An 18,997-nucleotide genomic window follows, 5' to 3' on the forward strand; every position below is an offset into this window, starting at 1 on the left:
CCCCGTTTCCACCTGCAGGATCCGTCACACTCTAGTACCTCCAACCAGCATATAAGCTCCACTCCTTGTCGGCATCTCTTCAGTCTCCTGACGACGGACAGAGCACACTGTCCGAAACGTTGAGCCTCTCCGGTTTTCCGAACCGAACCACACAGACTCAAAAAAGAGATATTGCATGGTGTTTACCGCAAGCTTTCCATCTAAGAATAACAGAATTTGGTCAACACTTACCCTTGTAGAGTTAACATCTCCCTAACACAAAATACATCTTGGAAAATAGTTAGGTACGCGCTGCTTCATTTGACTCAGACCGGCCAGCCGATCCTGGCAAGCTCGGTGGTCGAGTGGTTAAGACATCTGCACTAGTAAGCAGGAGGTTGTGGGTCCAAGTCCCACCCGAATGAGGTTTTTTTCGCAAGCTTTCGGACAAGCATTGGGCATACAGTGCTTTTTAATATACGCTGGGTAAGGGCAAACCCGTTATATAGTTAACATCTCCCCAACGCAAAAATACATCTTGAAAAAAAAACTGTTTTGAAGAAAGTGAAGGGCGAAATGGTCCAGTACTTAATGAGAGACAGTAGGGAGTTAGGGTAAAAGAAGGTCATCCTACTCGCCGTCAAATTCCGCAGTTTAACATATTCATGAACTGATGAATTCTGCTGCTGGTCAATTTCTCCATCTCTTGAATGGTGAAGTCACCCAGTAGGTTGTCTGGCTTCCTGAGCCTCGTTTGTAGTTTCCTGTTCAAGAAGTAGGTAGCATCTCCAAATATGAAATCATGATTCAAGTTTAAGATTTCAACGAATATCTGATGCTTTATTATTGTCTTTTCCTTGAATCAGGTAGGTGCCTTGCATGATCATTTGCATGTTCTGGAGATAGAAAATTACACACTTTAGCCTTGCTTTGATCGTATCTTGACTTTCTGCAGTAAAAATACTGATGGCCTCTTAAAGAGATGGAAAATTCCTTTTGATCATGTCAGCAGCCGAGTATGAAGAGTAGTTGCTGCAGTCAGTTGATTTGAATTCTAAGTAAAGTCCTCCAAGACGTCTCATGTTCACCATCACAGAATTTTTGACTTCTTCCTCTTTATCCTATTTTTTTCTAATTTCTTGTGAACAATTGCTGAATCTGTCTGACAAATTTTCCCAACAGTGTCACAATGAAATCTGGACAGAATGTTTTGCTTGAAGTCCTGAGTGACAGCAAAGGAATATGCCTTGAGGGTGGTAGTTGGTAGTGGTGTTGAAGAAATGACCAACGCCTTGGAACAATGGATTTGTGGCTTCAAAAATAGTGCCTACTGAAGAAACCATTGCAAATCTCACACAGCACTATGTCTGTCTTATTTTTTTCTGGGACCCTTGAATTATTAGCTCCTGTTGGCCATCAGCTGTTTTCATTAATTGTTCTCTGTTAAACTTGAAAATTTCCTGTAATCGCATCTTCTTTTAGGCCCTTTGTGTCTCTCTCTTTGAGGAAATCTCTTCAGTCGTTTGACATCATCTTCCTCTTTATTTCGACTCAGTATGGACTGAAAAATCGCACAGGAAACATATGGTCTCTATGGTTTTCCCTTGTTTGTTTCCTGAAAGTGCAAAATTGAATTTTGATAAACATTGCGTCAGTGAGATTATAAATAAATCATAAAATAACATTTAATTTTTGTTATGTAAAATGAATTAGTGTTTACCACAAACCCAATCGGTCTTTTGAAGTGTTTTGAAGAAATGTGACCTCCAGTGAGAAGAAAAAACAGCAAATATACAGTTGCCTACCCTGCTGGTCACTGTACCTCGCTGCCAATATTACATAGCGTCAATAAAGGTGAGAATTTAAAAGTTAGGCTATGTATATTTTATTCATTTATTGCTCAAGTTTAGATTTTATGGGGACATTTGGAATCTCCCTGCACAACGGCATTCCACTTTTGGTGGTTATGATATTTACATGAACATGTGTTTCACTCCTCCTTGTTTTCAACTACCGGTATTTGGGCACTGGATGATTTGCTTTGATTTTGGCTTGAACCTCGGGTGTTGTAGACAAATGATGGCGTTTCATCACCGTCATGAGACGCTGGAGGTCAGCTCTCATGCAGTTAACTCCTCGCCTAGTTCTAATAAATTCAGTATGAATTAACTCGCCACCCTGCTCGTTCAGTAAGCCAAAGCCCGCTCCAAATCGTGTACATTGATCAACTACATGATCTTCTAGTAATTGTATCTTTGGAGTAACCGTTCTACTTGGAAAGTGCAGCCTGTAGGACCTCATAAAGGACTTTATGCAGATACCTGGAGAAAATAAAAGATGCACATTTACACTTGTCATTCGTCCCAAGGGAGATTTCTATATTTTAATTAAATATTTGATAAAATGTTTTTTAACTTAACACTTAACCAACTTTGTTTAGATCAGCTGCTGTCAGAGCCTTGGCATGGTTCATGGCAGAGTGCACATCGGCATATTTGAGGAAAATGTCCTGAAATTTTGATCCCATCTCTGCTGCCTCTTGAATGAGTTTCTGATGACTGACAACTGGAATGCCTTCACAGTCCGTGCCTTGAAGGATGCGAGATGGTTCTGCGGTGAGTTCCTTTATTACCGGCATCTGATAGAAAATTTAGCATACATTGTAATTTGTATGTATAAACGTGTTCATGTACATACGGTATATACGTTTCTCACTGCGGTGACTCAAATTTGGTTATCTCTTCGCAATATTACCTGACAACATTTGTGAACATGGTTTCCAACGAATGCTTTAAGGTGATATGCTTGACGTTTGACATCGTTGTGCTATAGCACAGAATCAAGTGAGATGATTATTGGGCCTGTTCCAAATGGAAGTTCAATGTCTTTTTTTCTCCTGTGTTAGAAAAAAAACTATGAAATTTAACTACGTTTCTTTTGTAAATTTCTCTGCAGAATGCTTTCATTTACTTATTTTGCTTTCTTTTGATCTCAGTTCATTCTGCTGTTTTGTTACCAAGTCTTCCAGTTGTTGGCGAAGCGCAACCGCCCTGTTTGCCATATGACAGAAGACCTCATATGGAATCGAACGTCTCATATAGAGCGCCCCCATTCGGTGTAAAACAGGCAGGCCAACGTAAAAGTCTTCCTATACATTTTTCTTTACCCTATTTCACTGTTCTCGTTAATTGTGCATAAGTTGTTCACTTGGTTTTGTGAAAAGCATTATCTAAGGACAACATGGATCAAATTTTGTAGAAATATGCACATATTTTATGCAAGTACATGTATCTTTAAAATCAAGGATACAGGTAACTTGTCTCACACGCTTACGCAATGGGAAACCGTGCCCGCGAACGAGCGCCGTGTTTCATGCCATAGAACAGCCCCCACAAGTCATGCCACAACTTTGTTCACACGGCTTATGAGAGTTCAAGTCATGAATATCCATAATAACCAACGCCATATAAGGACAGCCACTTTTTTGTATTAATACATGCCTACGTGAAAAACAACACCGGCTGCATTGTCTGTGGCGCGAAGTAGTAAAATGATATCTAAATATAGTAGCAGGGGCAATACCATTATTTTGCAGGGGTCAGGTTCACGCGCGCTGTGTGGATGTTTATAAAAAATACAAGTAATGTACATGTTCATGTGTACGCTCTATGTAGCTTGCACTTTTAGTTTGGGGGATGCAAATCATACAGTTACTATACACCCAGTACACTCTTGTCAATTCAAGCAAATGTAATAGAAACAAAATTTATTCCTGAAAAATCTGAGAATGTTGACATCAGACGAACAGAGCTAGGAATTGTAAAAACTGCAAGTCAAATAATCATATCAAAGTACTTTTACATGTTCTTAACAAGATATCGAACTTCTAAGTGATTAGAATCACATAATATTGATGTTTTTATCCTCTCACACAGCTGTATAATTCTAATTAAATCAACTTTTACAAAATTTTACAAACAGTATGTGAGCAAACTTGGATTGGGTACTTTCACAAGCAAAGACAATCATCTATTTACAACTTGTTCTAGAACTGGTTCTCATAGGATTCTTAACTGCAATTGTAAGGTTCATTTGATCACACTCTGACCTCTAGATTGCTTTCTGTTAATTAAACTGAAGCAGTACATTTAAACAATTTTTCAAACATTCATGTCATGTTATTTGGAAATTTCAGAAAGAAAAATTATTAAACAGTCATTTATTTACAACTGTCAATGATTACAACAGTAATCATTGTTCATTTGATCATACTCTCACTTCTAGATACACATTTTTTTTTTCAAACTTATGATTTGGACAATTTCAGAATGAAAATCTATTAAACTGTCATTTATTTACAACTGGTTCCAAATAAGACTTGAAGAGCATTTTGGGAAATTATTGTGAATCATAATTAACACTTGAATCTCCAGCTTTTTCTTTCCTATAAAACATTTTGACAATTGTACATGTTTAAAACTTTCACATCATGGGGTTGGGAAAACTTGGTCTAGCACTGTCTCTGATTATAACTTGAAGAGCACACTATGAAATTAGTGTGCATCATACTTCTCACTCCCAGTTTAGTGTGTATTTGCTTTCTCATCTTAGCTTAAGTGACTGTAAAGTGACAACCGTTTCACATACTGTCATAAAACACTTAACTGGGGGAGTTTAATTGTTAATGCAAGAATGTAACACTGTAAAACAAACAACAATTTAGCTGTTTTTACAACTTGGCTTAGACTAAAGAGCACTTCATCACAGAAAAATGTTTAAAAAACTGCACTTTTTGAAATTACTGTTCATCCCCCATAATTTCACATCTAGCTCGCTTTTTCATGATTTGAAGCAGAGCATTACGACGGTGATTTGTGGACCTAAAAAAGATCTTGGTTGTTATATCATTCAGTTTCTCCAGGCCCTGCTGGGTGAAATGGGCAATAGAACCATACTTGGACAGCAGTTCTGGTACGTGTGTCACCAAGATGTGGATATATGGGGTCACATGAGTTGTGTGGTAGATGGGTGGAAACAGATTTAACCATGCTTTACTTCTGGTCTTGAAATTGTACACTTCATCTAGTGTAAATTTGCCATGCTCACTGCGAAGAGAGATACACAAATCGTACATCTCATCCCATAAAAATTGAAGGTCCTCAATTTTACAAAGAAGATGAGTCATGTCTCAGACAGTTTTATGTTTTGACACAAGACAAGTTTTTCAGGCCCTGTGAGAATCCTCCATTTGAGTTTGTTGGATGACTGGCCTAAGTAAAACGAAAAACCTGATATTCCAATACTAGCTACAAATGTTTCTAGTTTTACACAGTTCTTGTGTTTCTTCTGTCAAATACTCTGAGAGAATTTTTTTCAGCTCGTCTGAGATCAGCAATCAGCAAGTTTAACAGTACGTTTGTAATGCGCAGGAACATGTGAAGGGTATCAATTACTACATATTGGATCTCTATTTAGGGAAATATTGGCACATGTGAGCAGTTATATCTTGCACATTTCTTAGGCAACTGGGAACACTTCTGTATTTCCTCTACTGTTCTACAACCTTTCTTTCTATCTGTCATTGACCATTTAAGGGAAGTGTTATGGAATTCTTTTGATGAACATTTACAATATACACAGGAATAAGTACAAGAAGCACTATCAATTCCACAGCAGCACAATAAAAACTTGTAATCACCTCCCAAGCAATAGATGATTTTGTATGCTTTACCATCTACAGCAACTTCTGTTAAGTCTTCAATGTCCCTTTTCACATCTGCCAAGTGCTTTGCTAAGGCATCATAACCTTTGGAATCCTGAAATGATTTACGTCTGAACATCACCTGAAGCTGTGAGATTATAAAGTGCTGAACAAAGTAGGAAGTGCTACCAGGTAACTTTAAATTCAACGAAGTTGTCTGTGGCTAATTCATCATAGTTTTCCTGAACAATGTAATCATGGATTTCTTTCATCAGCTGGTGGATATCTAATCGGAGGTTTGTATTCACTCAAAAGATTGCCGACAGATGTCGACAAAAAAATCATCACATTTTCAGGCGGAGTAAACACATCCATGTTTACAGCCGGTTCATCGCTGTTAGCACTGTTGTCCTATGAAATAACATACCCGTCTGTTAAATATATATATCTTTTTTATAGAAAAAATCAAACTGAGCTTCAATAGATCAAAAGACAATAGAAACCTGGAACGTACAACATACAGTAGAGTCTAACTAAGTCGATATCATGTTATCCGTCATATCGTCCAAGGTAGCCGTTTGACAAATGTCCCGATCATTTATAATGCATTTCCATTCAAAGATGACATTTCTAAGTTAGCATTTATACATCGTCTTTCGAAAATTTCAGCGTGTTTTTTTTGTACATGTACAGTATATGTATTGCTTATGCGCACTGCACTGTCGAGTGCAGATGACAATGCATGTAAGTGTGTATTTACTGCAACTGGGGACCCACTATTGTTCCTCTTTTGTTTGTACTTAAACTTTTTTAGAAGACCACCCATATGTTTTGTACACAGTTGTCAATTGGGGACCCTCTGTCAATCAACAATGGTGAGTAAATATCTAACATTTTTGAAACAGGTTCCTTTTCGATACAGTCCTCGTCTTGCCGACCTTTTCATACATACTTTGCTTCCCTCCTCCATTACAGCAGTTGCCACGGGACAAAGTTTCCTCCTTCAAATTTGCACTGTTTCTTCAATGAAGGCCAGATAGTTGAGATATGCAAATTGGTAAATGAGTCCTGTTAAAACAGAAAGCAATTGTGCACATTTAATATTTTATTATGACAATTTCAATGCCTGTGCAATGTTACCATTGGTCATTCCACAGATTGAGGGTGCAAAATATGAAATTCCTGTGTCCCTCTTACCATATAGCATGGAATGTGACCTGTGTAATTTAGCATGGAAATGTCACTGATGTTGATTTGAAGTTATTAATATCTGTTTGGAATGCAATATGTATTAGGCCTACTTCCTCTCTTCTAGACATTAGAGAACGTGTTTTGAACTTACAAAATAATAAGGCCTACGGAAGACGTAACAGGGACATAAAAAATGGGCCCCTAATTATAGAATAACTTTCTTTCAGTGACAACACAAAAACCTTCAAATTAATATTCGAGTTTTTAGGGGGGTAGAATGACAGGCTTGATCTGTAGATCTCATGCCTGCAGTCAAGCTAAATGCACACAAAAATGTAGGCCTACCAGTAAAAGTAAGATTTACAAAGCTTTGAGATTATGCCAGTTTTACAGGACGTTTTGGCGAAAATGCATCAGTTTTAGAATAATGTTGTCATTTTTATGGTAACTGTAATGCTAATTAAACATTGTTATTTTGCTAATATTTACATAAAATTTTAAATTTCTATTCGCCACCATGGAACAATGGCACAGTCGGCAGGCCTACGCACGCTGCTGTATAATGAGTAGAGCCTATGTGTCAGGATCGTATATCCCACCAGGGACTGAATGTTTTTCTTTCTCCTTTTCCTCATTTTTTTGTTTCAGTTCTGTCTGAACTGTGAATGAATGCTTAAAGGAGAGCTTAGGCTATATAGGCGAAGGCCCTACATCATTATTTCAAACAGGAGATTAGCTGTTGCCAAGGCCCGTACCGTCCACCTAGGCTGCATAAGCATCTAGGCCTAGTGGTGAACGTACTGGTTCGTAGTGCCACTGTCATGGCTGTGAAGTGTACCGATACTGGCGGTACTCCCGTGCTAATAGTGGCAGTGGGCCCTCTGATAGGGACACGTATGGGTTATTGCGCATGTGTTGTGCGCAATTTGTTTTCGTTTCCTTTCGTGTACAAAAAACTGGCATTGCAGCTCCAAACTGGATCGCACCGGTTCCAACCGGATTCCCACCTCAAACTCCATGTTATCCCCGTCTTTTGGCTCTTATCGGAGAGCAACAGGGTCTCTTTGTGTCGCCGTAAAAAAGTCCCGATTAGTCGGCAATACGTTCAAATAATTGTGGGCTCTAGACATAGGCGTGTTGTACTGCAGCCCCTGTAAAATCTGTAGTGCGCCCTCTGTTGACCTACTGGAGATTACCTTTCTAAATGGAGTCGCCGGATCGGTGGCAGCTGCTATGTTTGAGCGTGCATCTGCAGCCCCTGCCAATAATCTGGACGGGGCCCTAACATGTGAATCCTGTATGCACGTTAATAGCGGAGCTTTATCAGGTCACAGGAAATCCTGCCTGCCTGCCATACCCAATTGTGGAGCTATCATGCAATAAAAAAATTATGTGTGCACGTGCGTTAAACATAATTCGTGCAAGATTCGACTAGGAGGGGATTTGAGTTCGTTGAAGATTTCTTTTATGGTCAATTTTCAGCGACCCATACATCATTCATTTAGCTTCAAACATAACTCTATACAAAGCACGCATATTGTCTGTACCACGTGTATATGTACGACCGCCTTTTCCTACAGTTCTGGGCGTTTCCTAGTTCCAGGTTGCTTCAAATAAAAAATGGAGGGGGGGATTGGTCTATAAAAAGAAAAATGTAATGTTCTTTGTGTACATCTCATTTTCACAAATTTTCTATAAAAGAGATTTTAGACAGATTTCCGACTTGCAATATGACTTTTTCGGACGGCTTGCAAAATATCACGGGAGCTGCCAATCGATTTAGAATTTTTCTGGGTGGTACTTCACTAACATCATTGCGACTTGAAGCATATTTTCCTTAGTCTGAATCAAATGACTATCAAATCCAAATAATTTTAAGTACCTCAATTATCTAATATTAAAAATTAGCCAATAGGCCTTTGCATTTGCGGGTAATTTTGGATCTAGGTTCCAGAACTCTGCACTACTTCGGTTTTCAGGTACCCGGGGCCGATTTCACCAAACTCACCGTAAGTTGCGACCAATTGTAGAGTTGCAATGCATCGTAGCGCTACGATCAATTGTAGTTACGATGGATTCTAAAATGGATTTCACGAAACACGTCGTAAGCGCGATTCGTTGTATTTTTTAATAAGAGGGGGTACATTTATTGAACGAGGATGAACCTTTGACGGCTGTTCCATGTTTGTTAGCACGAGGGAATTTAGTGTTAGTACAACAGTCGTTCCGCCAAGATCAACATGGCGACGATTACGCTGATGCACAGAAATGACAGAAAACAATTGGACAACTCAGTGTGATGGAGGATTGGCAAAGTGTGTCGTCTGCTAGGAAGTGAAAGGTAAAAAAGCGGAAGTCAATTTTTAAAGAAAATAGAAGGCCTTGTGTAAAATCAAAATAAACTGCAGCCTCGGCAACATCTACAGCGCCAACAAGTAGACAGTAGACAGCAAAAATAACGACACACGTTCGTCCGTCCAAGGTGGGTTCAACTCATTTGCAGAGCCCTATTTTTAAAACTTCAAGCTAAAATACTTCTTATTTAAAAAAAACGATATTTAAAAAAAATTATTTGTACTTCTCACATTTAAGACCTTCAAGGAATGATTTGGTTAAAAATTGTATGAAGGTGGGTAAAAAGGTTGGGACTAAGGCACTCGTTTGGAGTGAAAATGCAGTGACATTTAAGACAAAAAATGAGATCCTTAGGGACTCTGACATTTTTCACACGCAGTCCCCCTCCCCCAATACTGGATTCAGCCTAAGTTAGGGCATATCGTTACATTGAAAATACATGTATTCCAAGAATTGCTGTGGGAAGCCGAGTGCCTAAGTTGATTTGATTCTGCACCCTTTTATTAACACATTTTGTGTAGGTTCAGCTGGCTAGCTAGGATTACACGTAGACCATGGCTAGTTTGAGCAGTTCGTGTGCTAGTACTAGTACGCCTAACCCCAAAACAACAAAGCGCCCCAGAAGCACCAACTGGACCTACGAGGAGGTTCGTATACTCAGTGCCTTTGTGCGGGAGCATACAAACAAGCTGTTTGGAACATCCCACAAAGGCACTGAGGGCTTTGAGGAGGAAAAACAAAAATGCTGGAAGATGGCAGCAGAAAACCCGAGAGCCAGTGGCGGAGAAGCCAGGGACTGGCAGAGAATAAGGAAAAAATGGCAGGATGTTACGTGCAATGCAAGAAAATACTACAGGGAATGCCATCAAACCGGTAAGATTAAACTCTGTATCAATTTTATTCCGCATATCTTTCCTGACCCAAGGTATAATACATGTATTCAAAAGTAACATTGAAATCTGTCCTTGTCCTTTCACTACAAGTTTGGAATTTTCCAATGTTATTAGAGCCTTGTGATTGTTGCAGGAGGGGGTGAAAAGCCGGCTTACAATAAGACATTGGAAGTTGTGCTTGATGCACTGTCCCCAATTTCCAAAGACGGCATCATTGACAAAGCTGAAGGAGAAACCTTCCCCGAAGAGCTTCTGAACCAAGTGGCTGAAGGTCTACCCCCATGACTGCTCTCACACTTAAAACTTACAGGCAGATGTGTGATTTACAAAAAAAGTATACCCAACTTGAAATGAAACAAAATCGAATAATTATAAGTTGAATACTCGATTTGAAAAGTTCATAAAACTACCAAAACCCCCATTCTCATGTTCGCCCCTATGGGGCGTAGTCGCGGTCCAAGTAGTTCAGCGCCCTCTCGTGGTCTTTGTAGTTTTTTCACTAAAGTTGCACCGTCGTTCAGTCACGCCAGGTTTTAACCCATTGTAGAGCCGGTTTTTCCATCATTTGTAGACCACTTTGTTCTGTGAGCCTTACTCCAGTAAACGGCTGGTGAGTTAAGATTCCGTTGATATTTGTATAAGTGATTATTGTTTGTTATTTGATGAGTAATATGTAGCGTAAATTTCAGGCACATTTTGCCACCATAACTTCTGTATTGCATTGTTAATTTTCTTGTGCCTTGTGAAAACTTTCCCCGGATTTGGGCCTTAGAATTTTCCTTAATAGCGAAGCGAGTTTCTCAGATGATGTGGTTGTAATGTTCAGTATTGTTTTCTGGTCAAGAAACAGTGGATATTTGGTCATTTTCTTTCTTTATATCGAGGATAATTGAATGTCACGTTAGGTTATGAACTTAGTTTTTGTGTGCACTTGAGGCCTGCCTAAGTGCATGCACTCGCCATTTTTTTCCACGATGTCATGAATATTCATAACCTAGATTCCGTATTTGGAATTAGTGTATCCTTATTTGGAAATTGCAGTAGCGCTGTCAGTTTACAGTGTATTTAGGAACTACATGCATTTTTCTCGTTTTCAGGTTGCTGATTTCAGTATTCCAGACCTGTAGACTATTTTCCAAGTTTAGTTGGCAATCTGGTTTATTGCATTTAAGAAGAAATTCAAGAAAAAACCCTCCCGGTATGTAGTTGCTGTCCCTCCCTTGAATATATGTGAGCTTCAAGTAAAGAGAAAACAAAGATAATTAACAGCACGTTTAATAAAGATCTTTTTAACATTACACTCTCCTAATGACTTCAATCTAAATAGAATGAAAAGGCACGCCAGGAGATGAGTTGGTATTCCAGCAATGATTTGTGCGTAATAACCCATAGTAAATTTTAGATAAATAACCCATATAAACGGCTCCATTATTTGCTTGAAAATGGCCTTGACTGAATAAAGATTTCAAATGATAACTTACCCAACTGAATACTTCTGAACCCCCTAGGATGTATGATGATTGCTGATTTGAAACCCTGTTCTGAATTCTGTTAACTTGTATACACCGAGGCGCTAGCGCTAAGCGTGGCCTTTTTATGAAGCGCGCCCTCACGAGACGGCCGTGAAAACTCGGCACTGCTGCAACAAGACCCATAGATAGTATGAAAACACTCCATCTTTTTGAGAGCACAGTTCTGTAAGATAATTTTCATAGATTGTCTCATGTGACATTTACAATCTCTTGAAGACTTTTCGAGGTGATTTTATGTATTTGCCTTTGCGATTTACCAACCTTTCATTCATATTTTTATGTCTAATTTTTTAGTATTCAATCTCTTGCCAACCTGTGTAAATGCATGCAGATTGTTATTAGTACTTAGTGTGTTTTTCTTATGTTTCTTTATTTTACAGTTTTACCTCATGTGGTCCACCCACGACTCAGGAATGCAAATAAAGTAGTCAAAGTTCACATATCCTGTACTAGTCAGAGATTAAATTGTCGGAGAGAGGGCGCCCTCGGTGCTCCATGTTCATCATACACATTATTTCTATTTTTATACAGCTGTCAGTCATACATGCAACGGGAGTGAGAATCAAGTGGATGGTGTCGGGGAGGTTGTGATCCTGACGGAAGATATCTGTGATCCTGAGCCATTGAAAGTTAGGAGAATTTCTTCAACCTCAGAAGCAGCAGCAAAGCCCTTAACGAGCATTTGAGATATTGAAAGGGAGAGGCTGGCCATAAGGAGAGAGAGATTAGAAATACAGAAGGAGCAGCTCGAGGTTCTGAAAGAATTGAGGGCAAACATTGGGCAGTTGTGGAGGCACAACCTTAGGTTAAATATGATTAACTTTGCTGAAATGTAGGGAAAATTTGTATATCAAACAAAACATGTGAACCTTCCCAATAATTATACTTAATGCAAAATGTTCTTGCCTGCTCTTTTTGTCGTTTTACTTGATGCATTTTCCCCAATTTCTAAAGACTTATCTTAATTTGGACTAACTGAAAAGAGTTGTTAATTATTGTATAGTGTTGGAGTCAAGTCCATCAAAAGTCCCATGCAAGTCCATTATAGGCATCTGTTCTCAAAAGCAAGTCACAAGCTATTAAAATGAACTCAAGTGCATTCCTTTGCCATTGTTCACCCTGCTACTCATGACTGGTCTTGTGAAAAGGCCTTGAGAAAGGACTTGTGACGGACTCGACTTTAACGCTGCTACTGGAACTTAAGACATGACTAATATGGGCGATTCACAGTAGTGCTCCTCCAAGAGTTTGCAACACGTTGGTCAATCAAAATGTGCAAAATCTGTCAACCCTTTCCAAATGTGCATTGGGTCGACAGGTTTTGTGCAGTGTGATTGGCTAACGATTTGCAAATGCAAACTCTAGGAGTTGCACTATTGTGAAACTCTTGTATTGGAATGTGATTTGATGAGTTGTTGAAAAATAAAGCTTGCAAATTTGTAACATTCCAATGTTATAAACAAAACATTGCTTTCAGACTCTCTTGAATAAAACTTCAAACTAAATAACTTAAAATATAAAAGTTTCGTTTACTTGTCTATTATTCTAGATGTTACAATTTCCTTATATTAGCTTCAAGACAGTTGTGTTTATCCAGGATTAAAATTGTAGATTAGCAAGGGAAGTAAAGACAATACTTGAATTTTACCTGCAGCTGTTTGACTTTGTAAAAAATTCAAATTCAAAAAAATCTGTCAATGATACGATTTCGATGAGCTTCTCCATCCTGAAGTGGGCCATTATATGGGATCACGTCATGGTCGTCATCTTCAATGGAATCATACTACTCAATTTCTGGCTCCCCAAAGGTTTTTGACAAATTGAACAGAACACAGCACGCCCTTATAAAACGACATGCTCGTTCAGGATGAGCTCGGAGACCAACTGAAAGGCACGGGAATTTTTTTTTCAGCTGGCCAATCGTCTGCTCAATCCGGACACAGGTTCGTCTGTGGCACCTGCAAAAACCCCAAAATGGAAACTAAATTTGCATAGAAGTCACCAGTTACAAAACAGAAGACAGAAAGGATATATTCAGTTGATCATGTCACTGATCGGGCATTTTATGCAATATCGACTGACAACTTGGAGAAAGAGTCACTGCCCTTTAAATATTGTGAATATACATGTACTATAAGGTGAGATGCTTTGAACACACCAGGATCCTGTCAAACAAGACTACCAATTTTGTTTTAATTTGAAACCCTTTGAAAATGCATGCCAACATCAGATATGCCACATTGATGAAAAGGTTTTGACTTCGTTTTTAATGTGGTCCTTATGTTTACCTGTTGTAGTGACGTTCGGCATTTGAGGTGGGATCTAGAATGGGCGTCATGAGCCATTGCCGCAGAGGGTAGCCCGTGTCACCAATAAGTACTCCATGAAGCCTGAAATTCAATGGTAAGAATTCACTCAATGAATTTATAGACTCCTTACAAGTACAAATTGCAATACTTGTTGCCATGTAGTGTCCAGTCAAAAATGAGCTTTCAGGTTTGCTTGAAGATAACATTCCAAGCATAACTGTATTCAAATCTAATTGTATACTGGACAATAGTTACAGAAGAGTTATGCAACTTGCCAATAACTTTATGTGACATGTAGCCAAATGGTTAGGATTTTTAGCTGCAGATCACTGTGTTACGGGTTTGGACAAGACCTCTTTTTTGTCTCTCACCTGCCATCATTAAACATGTCACCAATGACACTGCCGTGAAGGATGGCACTATCATGTGTGCATCATGGCGGATCATGTGTGCATCATGAAGACGGATGTGGGTTCCATCTACAGCACCCACCACCTCTGGAAACCCAAGCAATGGCAAAGAACTCTTGCTGTGCCTGAAAGACATCTTGCAGGTTGGCAGGAAAATTGATGACCTGGTTGGTCAACCCAAAGATAGCTCTGGAGACTCGATGGACGATTCTACACACAGAAGATATGCTGACATCATGGAGATCACCATGGACCGTGTAAAATGACCCTGTTGCGAAGAACCGCAAGCAATCAGAAGTTGCAGCTGAGCAGAGATTGCATTGCTGCGCTGAAAACAAAAATCAGCAATAAAGGTCAACCCAAACAAATCATTGTACAACAATAAGTGACAAAGCATTCCATCCTAAAATCTGTTTTTAAAAAATTTAGTCAAAAATAAATTATCTAATTTTTTATGCCCTGTTTATTATTATTATATAAGAAAAACTTATATGTGTTGCATGGAGCAAACCACATGTTCATGTACATTATTGCTGACCAAAACAACTAATACGTAGGGCCTACACTAAAAAGATAAACGTTGTTGAACAATACAAGTTACTTCTGCTGAACTGAGTCAATGAATATGAGAAAATAAAGGGGACTTTCGGTGTTCCGTGCCAAGTCTATGTGATTCAGCAGATCATGAGTTTAATATGAAAAATAAATCTAGATTTTCGATTTATATCCTTGACCCACCCACCATTTCGAAAAAAGTCAAAATTTAAAAACATTTAACGTTTTGAGTGGCCCCCTTAGCGCCCTTATGACTACCATGGAGACTAACGTTACTATCAGTAACAGCTGATCATAAGGTATATCGCAATTAGCATTTTCACCACGAGAGGGCGCTTTCCGCAAAGCATCATGGGATACATCTGGGTCGAACTAACTACCGTAACTACAGACTCTCTAGTCTTAGTTACGCGCGAGCGCGAAAATTAAAGCCAGATCGATAAAAAACAGGTATGACAATGACATGTATGACAAATGCTGGTAGCTTTATTTCTATGAAGGTAGATGATTTGCAACGTTTTTTGCGTGAAAGAAAGTACCGCTTAATGGAGACGAAGCTCAGTCAGAGCTTGCAGAAAAGGCATTTTGGGCAGAAAAGTTAGGCTTGACTGCAAAACCAACAGACAAGGAGTATGTGCAGGAAATTGAAAGGTCACAGCGTGACAAGTTGGTTTTCGATGGTGGGCTAATTCATCTACCACGTCCGGAGACGCTTCTGGAAGGATGGGAGGAGGGCCCTTCAAGCCTGCCTGATACTAACAGAGATCAGCTCGACAGTTATATAAAAGCTGGTAGGCAAATTTTGATACAAGGACCATTCCTGAGTGGAATACTTTGCCATCTGCAACTAGGCCTAAATCAGCACCAGATGTGAAAAATTTCAAGGCAATGTTAGATAAATCTAAGTAATGGGGGCGATGCATGAGAGACTGCACGTTAACAGCCAGATTTTGTGCAGTGTGAAGATCAAGATATAGAAAATGGATTTCTTGTTAGTAGGCCTAACATACTATTTTCTGCAAAATATCATTTATACAATTATAGGCAGTCGTGGCAGTGTAGGTGTAGGCCTATTTTTAGCTGGCACAAGCATCCTTCTATTAAATGCTGTTTTACCACTCCTCATGGCCGTTTCCTTCTCTGATTATTCAATTCTCATTACATCATGCCAGCCTTCCGGCATTCTTTCACTAAACTGTCGCCAGGGGTGTATTGAGAATTTGCCAATCAGAGGTAGGGAACGGCAGAACAGCATTTTCTAAAATGATGCCGGTGCCAGTTAAATGAACACTTAGAACATTTAAGCCAAGGGGCCTACTGCACCGAGTACTGTACACATGTAGTTTACTTACGCCCTACTTATTATTCGACCATGTCAACAATTGGAGGCCTATATTTCTTGTGTGTGTAGGTAACCGAAGGATTGGCCTAATAAAAACCGAAGGACGAAGAACGCTGGCCCTTGGGAAGAGTCTCTACATGTCAGGGCACATCCATTCCCTGCAATACCACGGCATCAGCTCTAATCTATGCTACTGCTTTGTTCGTGGAAAGGTTAGAATTCATATTTATATTGTGTTTTTCAGCTGTGGGCCAATGCAATGTGTTATTTAGAAAGATTTCCATAAACATATGGAAATGGCCAGATTTTTTTTTTCAGGGTAAATGCCATGATATCATTTCTTTAAATTTGACTGTATTACTGCTTTGTGATGGCTACATAACTACTTACCTGTTCTCTTTTAGGTCATACCACAGGTGAAAACTTCAGAACAACCATACTATACATGGGTAGTGCTTCATAAAGAAACAGGGCAGGTCTGCACAGCTGAGTGCACATGTTGCGTTGGGTAAGAATCAGGCAGTTTTAGCGAACTCGAGGGAAAGATTTCCAAAGAAGGATAACACTTGACAACCTGGGACAGGCCTAAAACATTGAGAGGAAAAAGTGTTTTCTTAATAAATGCTTTGATATTTTCAATCTTAAATTTAAATTTTTGAGTATACCTGTATTACTGCTTTGTGATGGCCAAGAAGTCGTTACATGGAAAATTAGTGTCATCTGCCTATGGAAATCTTTCTTCAAAAAGGGAAGTAAAGTCTTAAATTTCTCAAAACATTGATAAATAGTGCAGATCGACTGTTTGCACCCAACATAACCATCATACCGGTGACAAACACACCTTCCTTTTTTTTTGTTCAGAATCCAAGCAACATGCAAACACATCAGTGGCCTCCTGTTTGCAGTCGTTGAAGCAGTGGAACAGGGGAAGAATTCATCGTGTACATCTCAGCAGCAAGCATGGGGCCAAGGTCCGAAGAAGGGACAACCTGTCCATGATTGCCAGTTTGCCAAGAACATAAAGATTGTTGGTGTGAAGGCTGATGTAACTCAGCAAACGTCCAGTAGAAATTACAGGTCAGAATTCGAGCCCAGAGTTTTGGCACATCGAAACAAAAGGCCAGTATATGCCTTTAACATTGATGCACTGGCAGATATTACCAATGGTAATTGTGGAATGCTGATGTATGTCAAACAACAGGCAGACCCTGCACACCAGACACCCAACATTCATGCATATGTAAAGGAGGAGGAGGTTGAAACAACTCGAGGTGTCTTAACTGTCGAAGAAGCACATCAAAAGTCCAGTGGGGGGAGTGCCGATGATGTCATCAAGGAACTTGAACTGAATCATCACCAGCAGATACTGTTAGCAAATGAAACAAAGAAACAAGCATCCTCTACCTTGTGGACACAGCATCGTATAGGACGAATAACGGCAAGTGTAGCAGGAGATTGTGCTGCATCCATTAAGGAAAACGGCTTGTCGGGCCATTCCCAAATAGCTAAAGTCATGGGCTACTATGATTCGCCACACTCATCTGCTCTTACCTGGGGTAGAATGCAGGAACCTGTAGCAAGAAAACAATATGTAGCGTGGCACAGGCTTCATTATAAGCACAAGGGTGTTACCTGTGAAGAGACGGGTCTGTGGGTCAATATCGATTGCCCTTATGTTGCGGCTTCACCTGACGGTATTGTCAGGTGCCACGTTTGTGGGGATGGCCTGTTAGAAATTAAAAACCCGTACACCCACAGACTCTGTGAGATTCAAGACTTCTCAACCAAGAAGGGATCTTGCCTGACAATGGAAAATGGAATGCTGCAAGTACGTCGGACACACATATACTATACCCAAGTACAAGTGCAGATGTGGTGCACCGGATACAGTTGGACCGATTTTATTGTCAGAACTGTCAGTAAACACAACAATTTTCATGCAGAACGTATTCAGTTTGACACAGAGTTCATTGCTAGTTTGAAACCAAAATTGTACATATTTTTTGTTCAGGGAATTCTCAAAGAATTTGGAACAAGATCAGTACAAAACATTGTTCGGGATCGTTCTATCCGTAAAATCATTGATAGTGTTTTGTGCAGGGTTGAGGAGAGTGTGAAAATGAACCCATCTGCTTCTAATGTAACATGTACGTATCCATGTGGATTCTGTACTGAGGAATGTGAAAGTAACCCCAGAGAGGATAGTCGAAATAGCATTGGGTGTGATGTTTGCATGCGATGATTCCACTACGGCTGTGTTGGCATAACTGGTTCAGAAGCATTTCTCAAGAAGCGGAAGTCTGTTTGGAAGTGTGCCTCATGCAGCTCTCAAACAAAGGGCAGAAAAAGACTGCGACAGTCGAGGCTTCGTAAACTGTAGTCATCTGGGAAGGATCTTCACATAACACTTGACACTGTGTGCATATGCTCCATGAGACAATGTTGTCTAAAAAATGAGGCTTGATATTTTCACTGTCTAAGAATACTTTTTAAGTCGTTATTTGTTTGTGGGTGCTACTAAGGCACTGCAGAGGAAAATAAGTTATTTTGTATGGAAGATCCGTATGCATATATGTGTCCAACCACAATTGGTTTCTTAAATGATGCGTCCTTGGTAGCCTGAGATTGACAACATACATGAAGTTCCAGGTGGCATTCATACTGTTGTTTCAAAGTAAAAAGAAAATACACTGTAATTTAAAATTAAAAGAAAAGTAACAGTGAAAAGAA

General features: G+C 39.5%; 2 protein-coding genes, 3 long non-coding RNA genes and 1 pseudogene across 5 annotated transcripts in view; 2 read left to right on the top strand and 4 right to left on the bottom strand.

Moving 5' to 3' along the window:
* The window catches only part of LOC110986752 (uncharacterized), a 152,281-nt gene extending 137,819 nt beyond the window's left edge, over window positions 1–14,462 (top strand). The window contains exons 2-3 of the long non-coding RNA XR_015426697.1: window positions 13,949–14,054; window positions 14,373–14,462. This is a non-coding gene — a long non-coding RNA (uncharacterized LOC110986752). The remainder of the gene's footprint in view (window positions 1–13,948; window positions 14,055–14,372) is intronic.
* Window positions 1–18,997, bottom strand: part of LOC147797773 (uncharacterized) — a 461,720-nt gene that overhangs the window by 353,730 nt on the left and 88,993 nt on the right. The gene's annotated exons all lie outside the window — the stretch shown is intronic.
* On the bottom strand, window positions 131–1,322 carry LOC147797787 (uncharacterized). The gene is made up of 3 exons (XM_087142433.1): window positions 1,311–1,322; window positions 972–1,100; window positions 131–841 (listed from the first exon to the last, which is right to left on the bottom strand). Exons 1-3 carry the CDS (start codon window positions 1,320–1,322, stop codon window positions 620–622), a joined length of 363 nt encoding a protein of 120 aa, XP_086998559.1. The 3' UTR covers window positions 131–619.
* On the bottom strand, window positions 1,100–8,914 carry LOC147797788 (uncharacterized; annotated as a pseudogene).
* LOC147797789 (uncharacterized) lies at window positions 11,251–12,213 on the bottom strand. The gene is made up of 2 exons (XR_015426696.1): window positions 11,601–12,213; window positions 11,251–11,354 (listed from the first exon to the last, which is right to left on the bottom strand). It is a non-coding gene; the product is annotated as an uncharacterized LOC147797789 (long non-coding RNA).
* Window positions 16,292–18,905, top strand: LOC110990891 (uncharacterized). Its single transcript, XM_022255974.2, has 3 exons — window positions 16,292–16,479; window positions 16,672–16,775; window positions 17,129–18,905. Exons 1-3 carry the CDS (start codon window positions 16,405–16,407, stop codon window positions 18,507–18,509), a joined length of 1,560 nt encoding a protein of 519 aa, XP_022111666.1. The 5' UTR covers window positions 16,292–16,404; the 3' UTR covers window positions 18,510–18,905.

This window comes from Acanthaster planci, linkage group LG10, assembly GCF_054643075.1.
Source record: "Acanthaster planci isolate LZ-2023a linkage group LG10, COTS_SCS, whole genome shotgun sequence".
In the NCBI taxonomy this organism is placed as follows: domain Eukaryota; kingdom Metazoa; phylum Echinodermata; class Asteroidea; order Valvatida; family Acanthasteridae; genus Acanthaster; species Acanthaster planci.

Bases quoted from the DNA above. Each gene is read 5' to 3' on its own strand.
- LOC147797787 (XM_087142433.1), bottom strand. The intron at 842-971 runs AATTTTCCATCT...GCACCTACCTGA, and splicing joins CTGCTGACATGATCAAAAGG to TTCAAGGAAAAGACAATAAT.
- LOC110990891 (XM_022255974.2), top strand. From the start codon at position 16,405: ATGTCAGGGCACATCCATTCCCTGCAATACCACGGCATCAGCTCTAAT. The intron at 16,480-16,671 runs GTTAGAATTCAT...GTTCTCTTTTAG, and splicing joins ACTGCTTTGTTCGTGGAAAG to GTCATACCACAGGTGAAAAC. The intron at 16,776-17,128 runs GTAAGAATCAGG...TTTTTTGTTCAG, and splicing joins GAGTGCACATGTTGCGTTGG to AATCCAAGCAACATGCAAAC.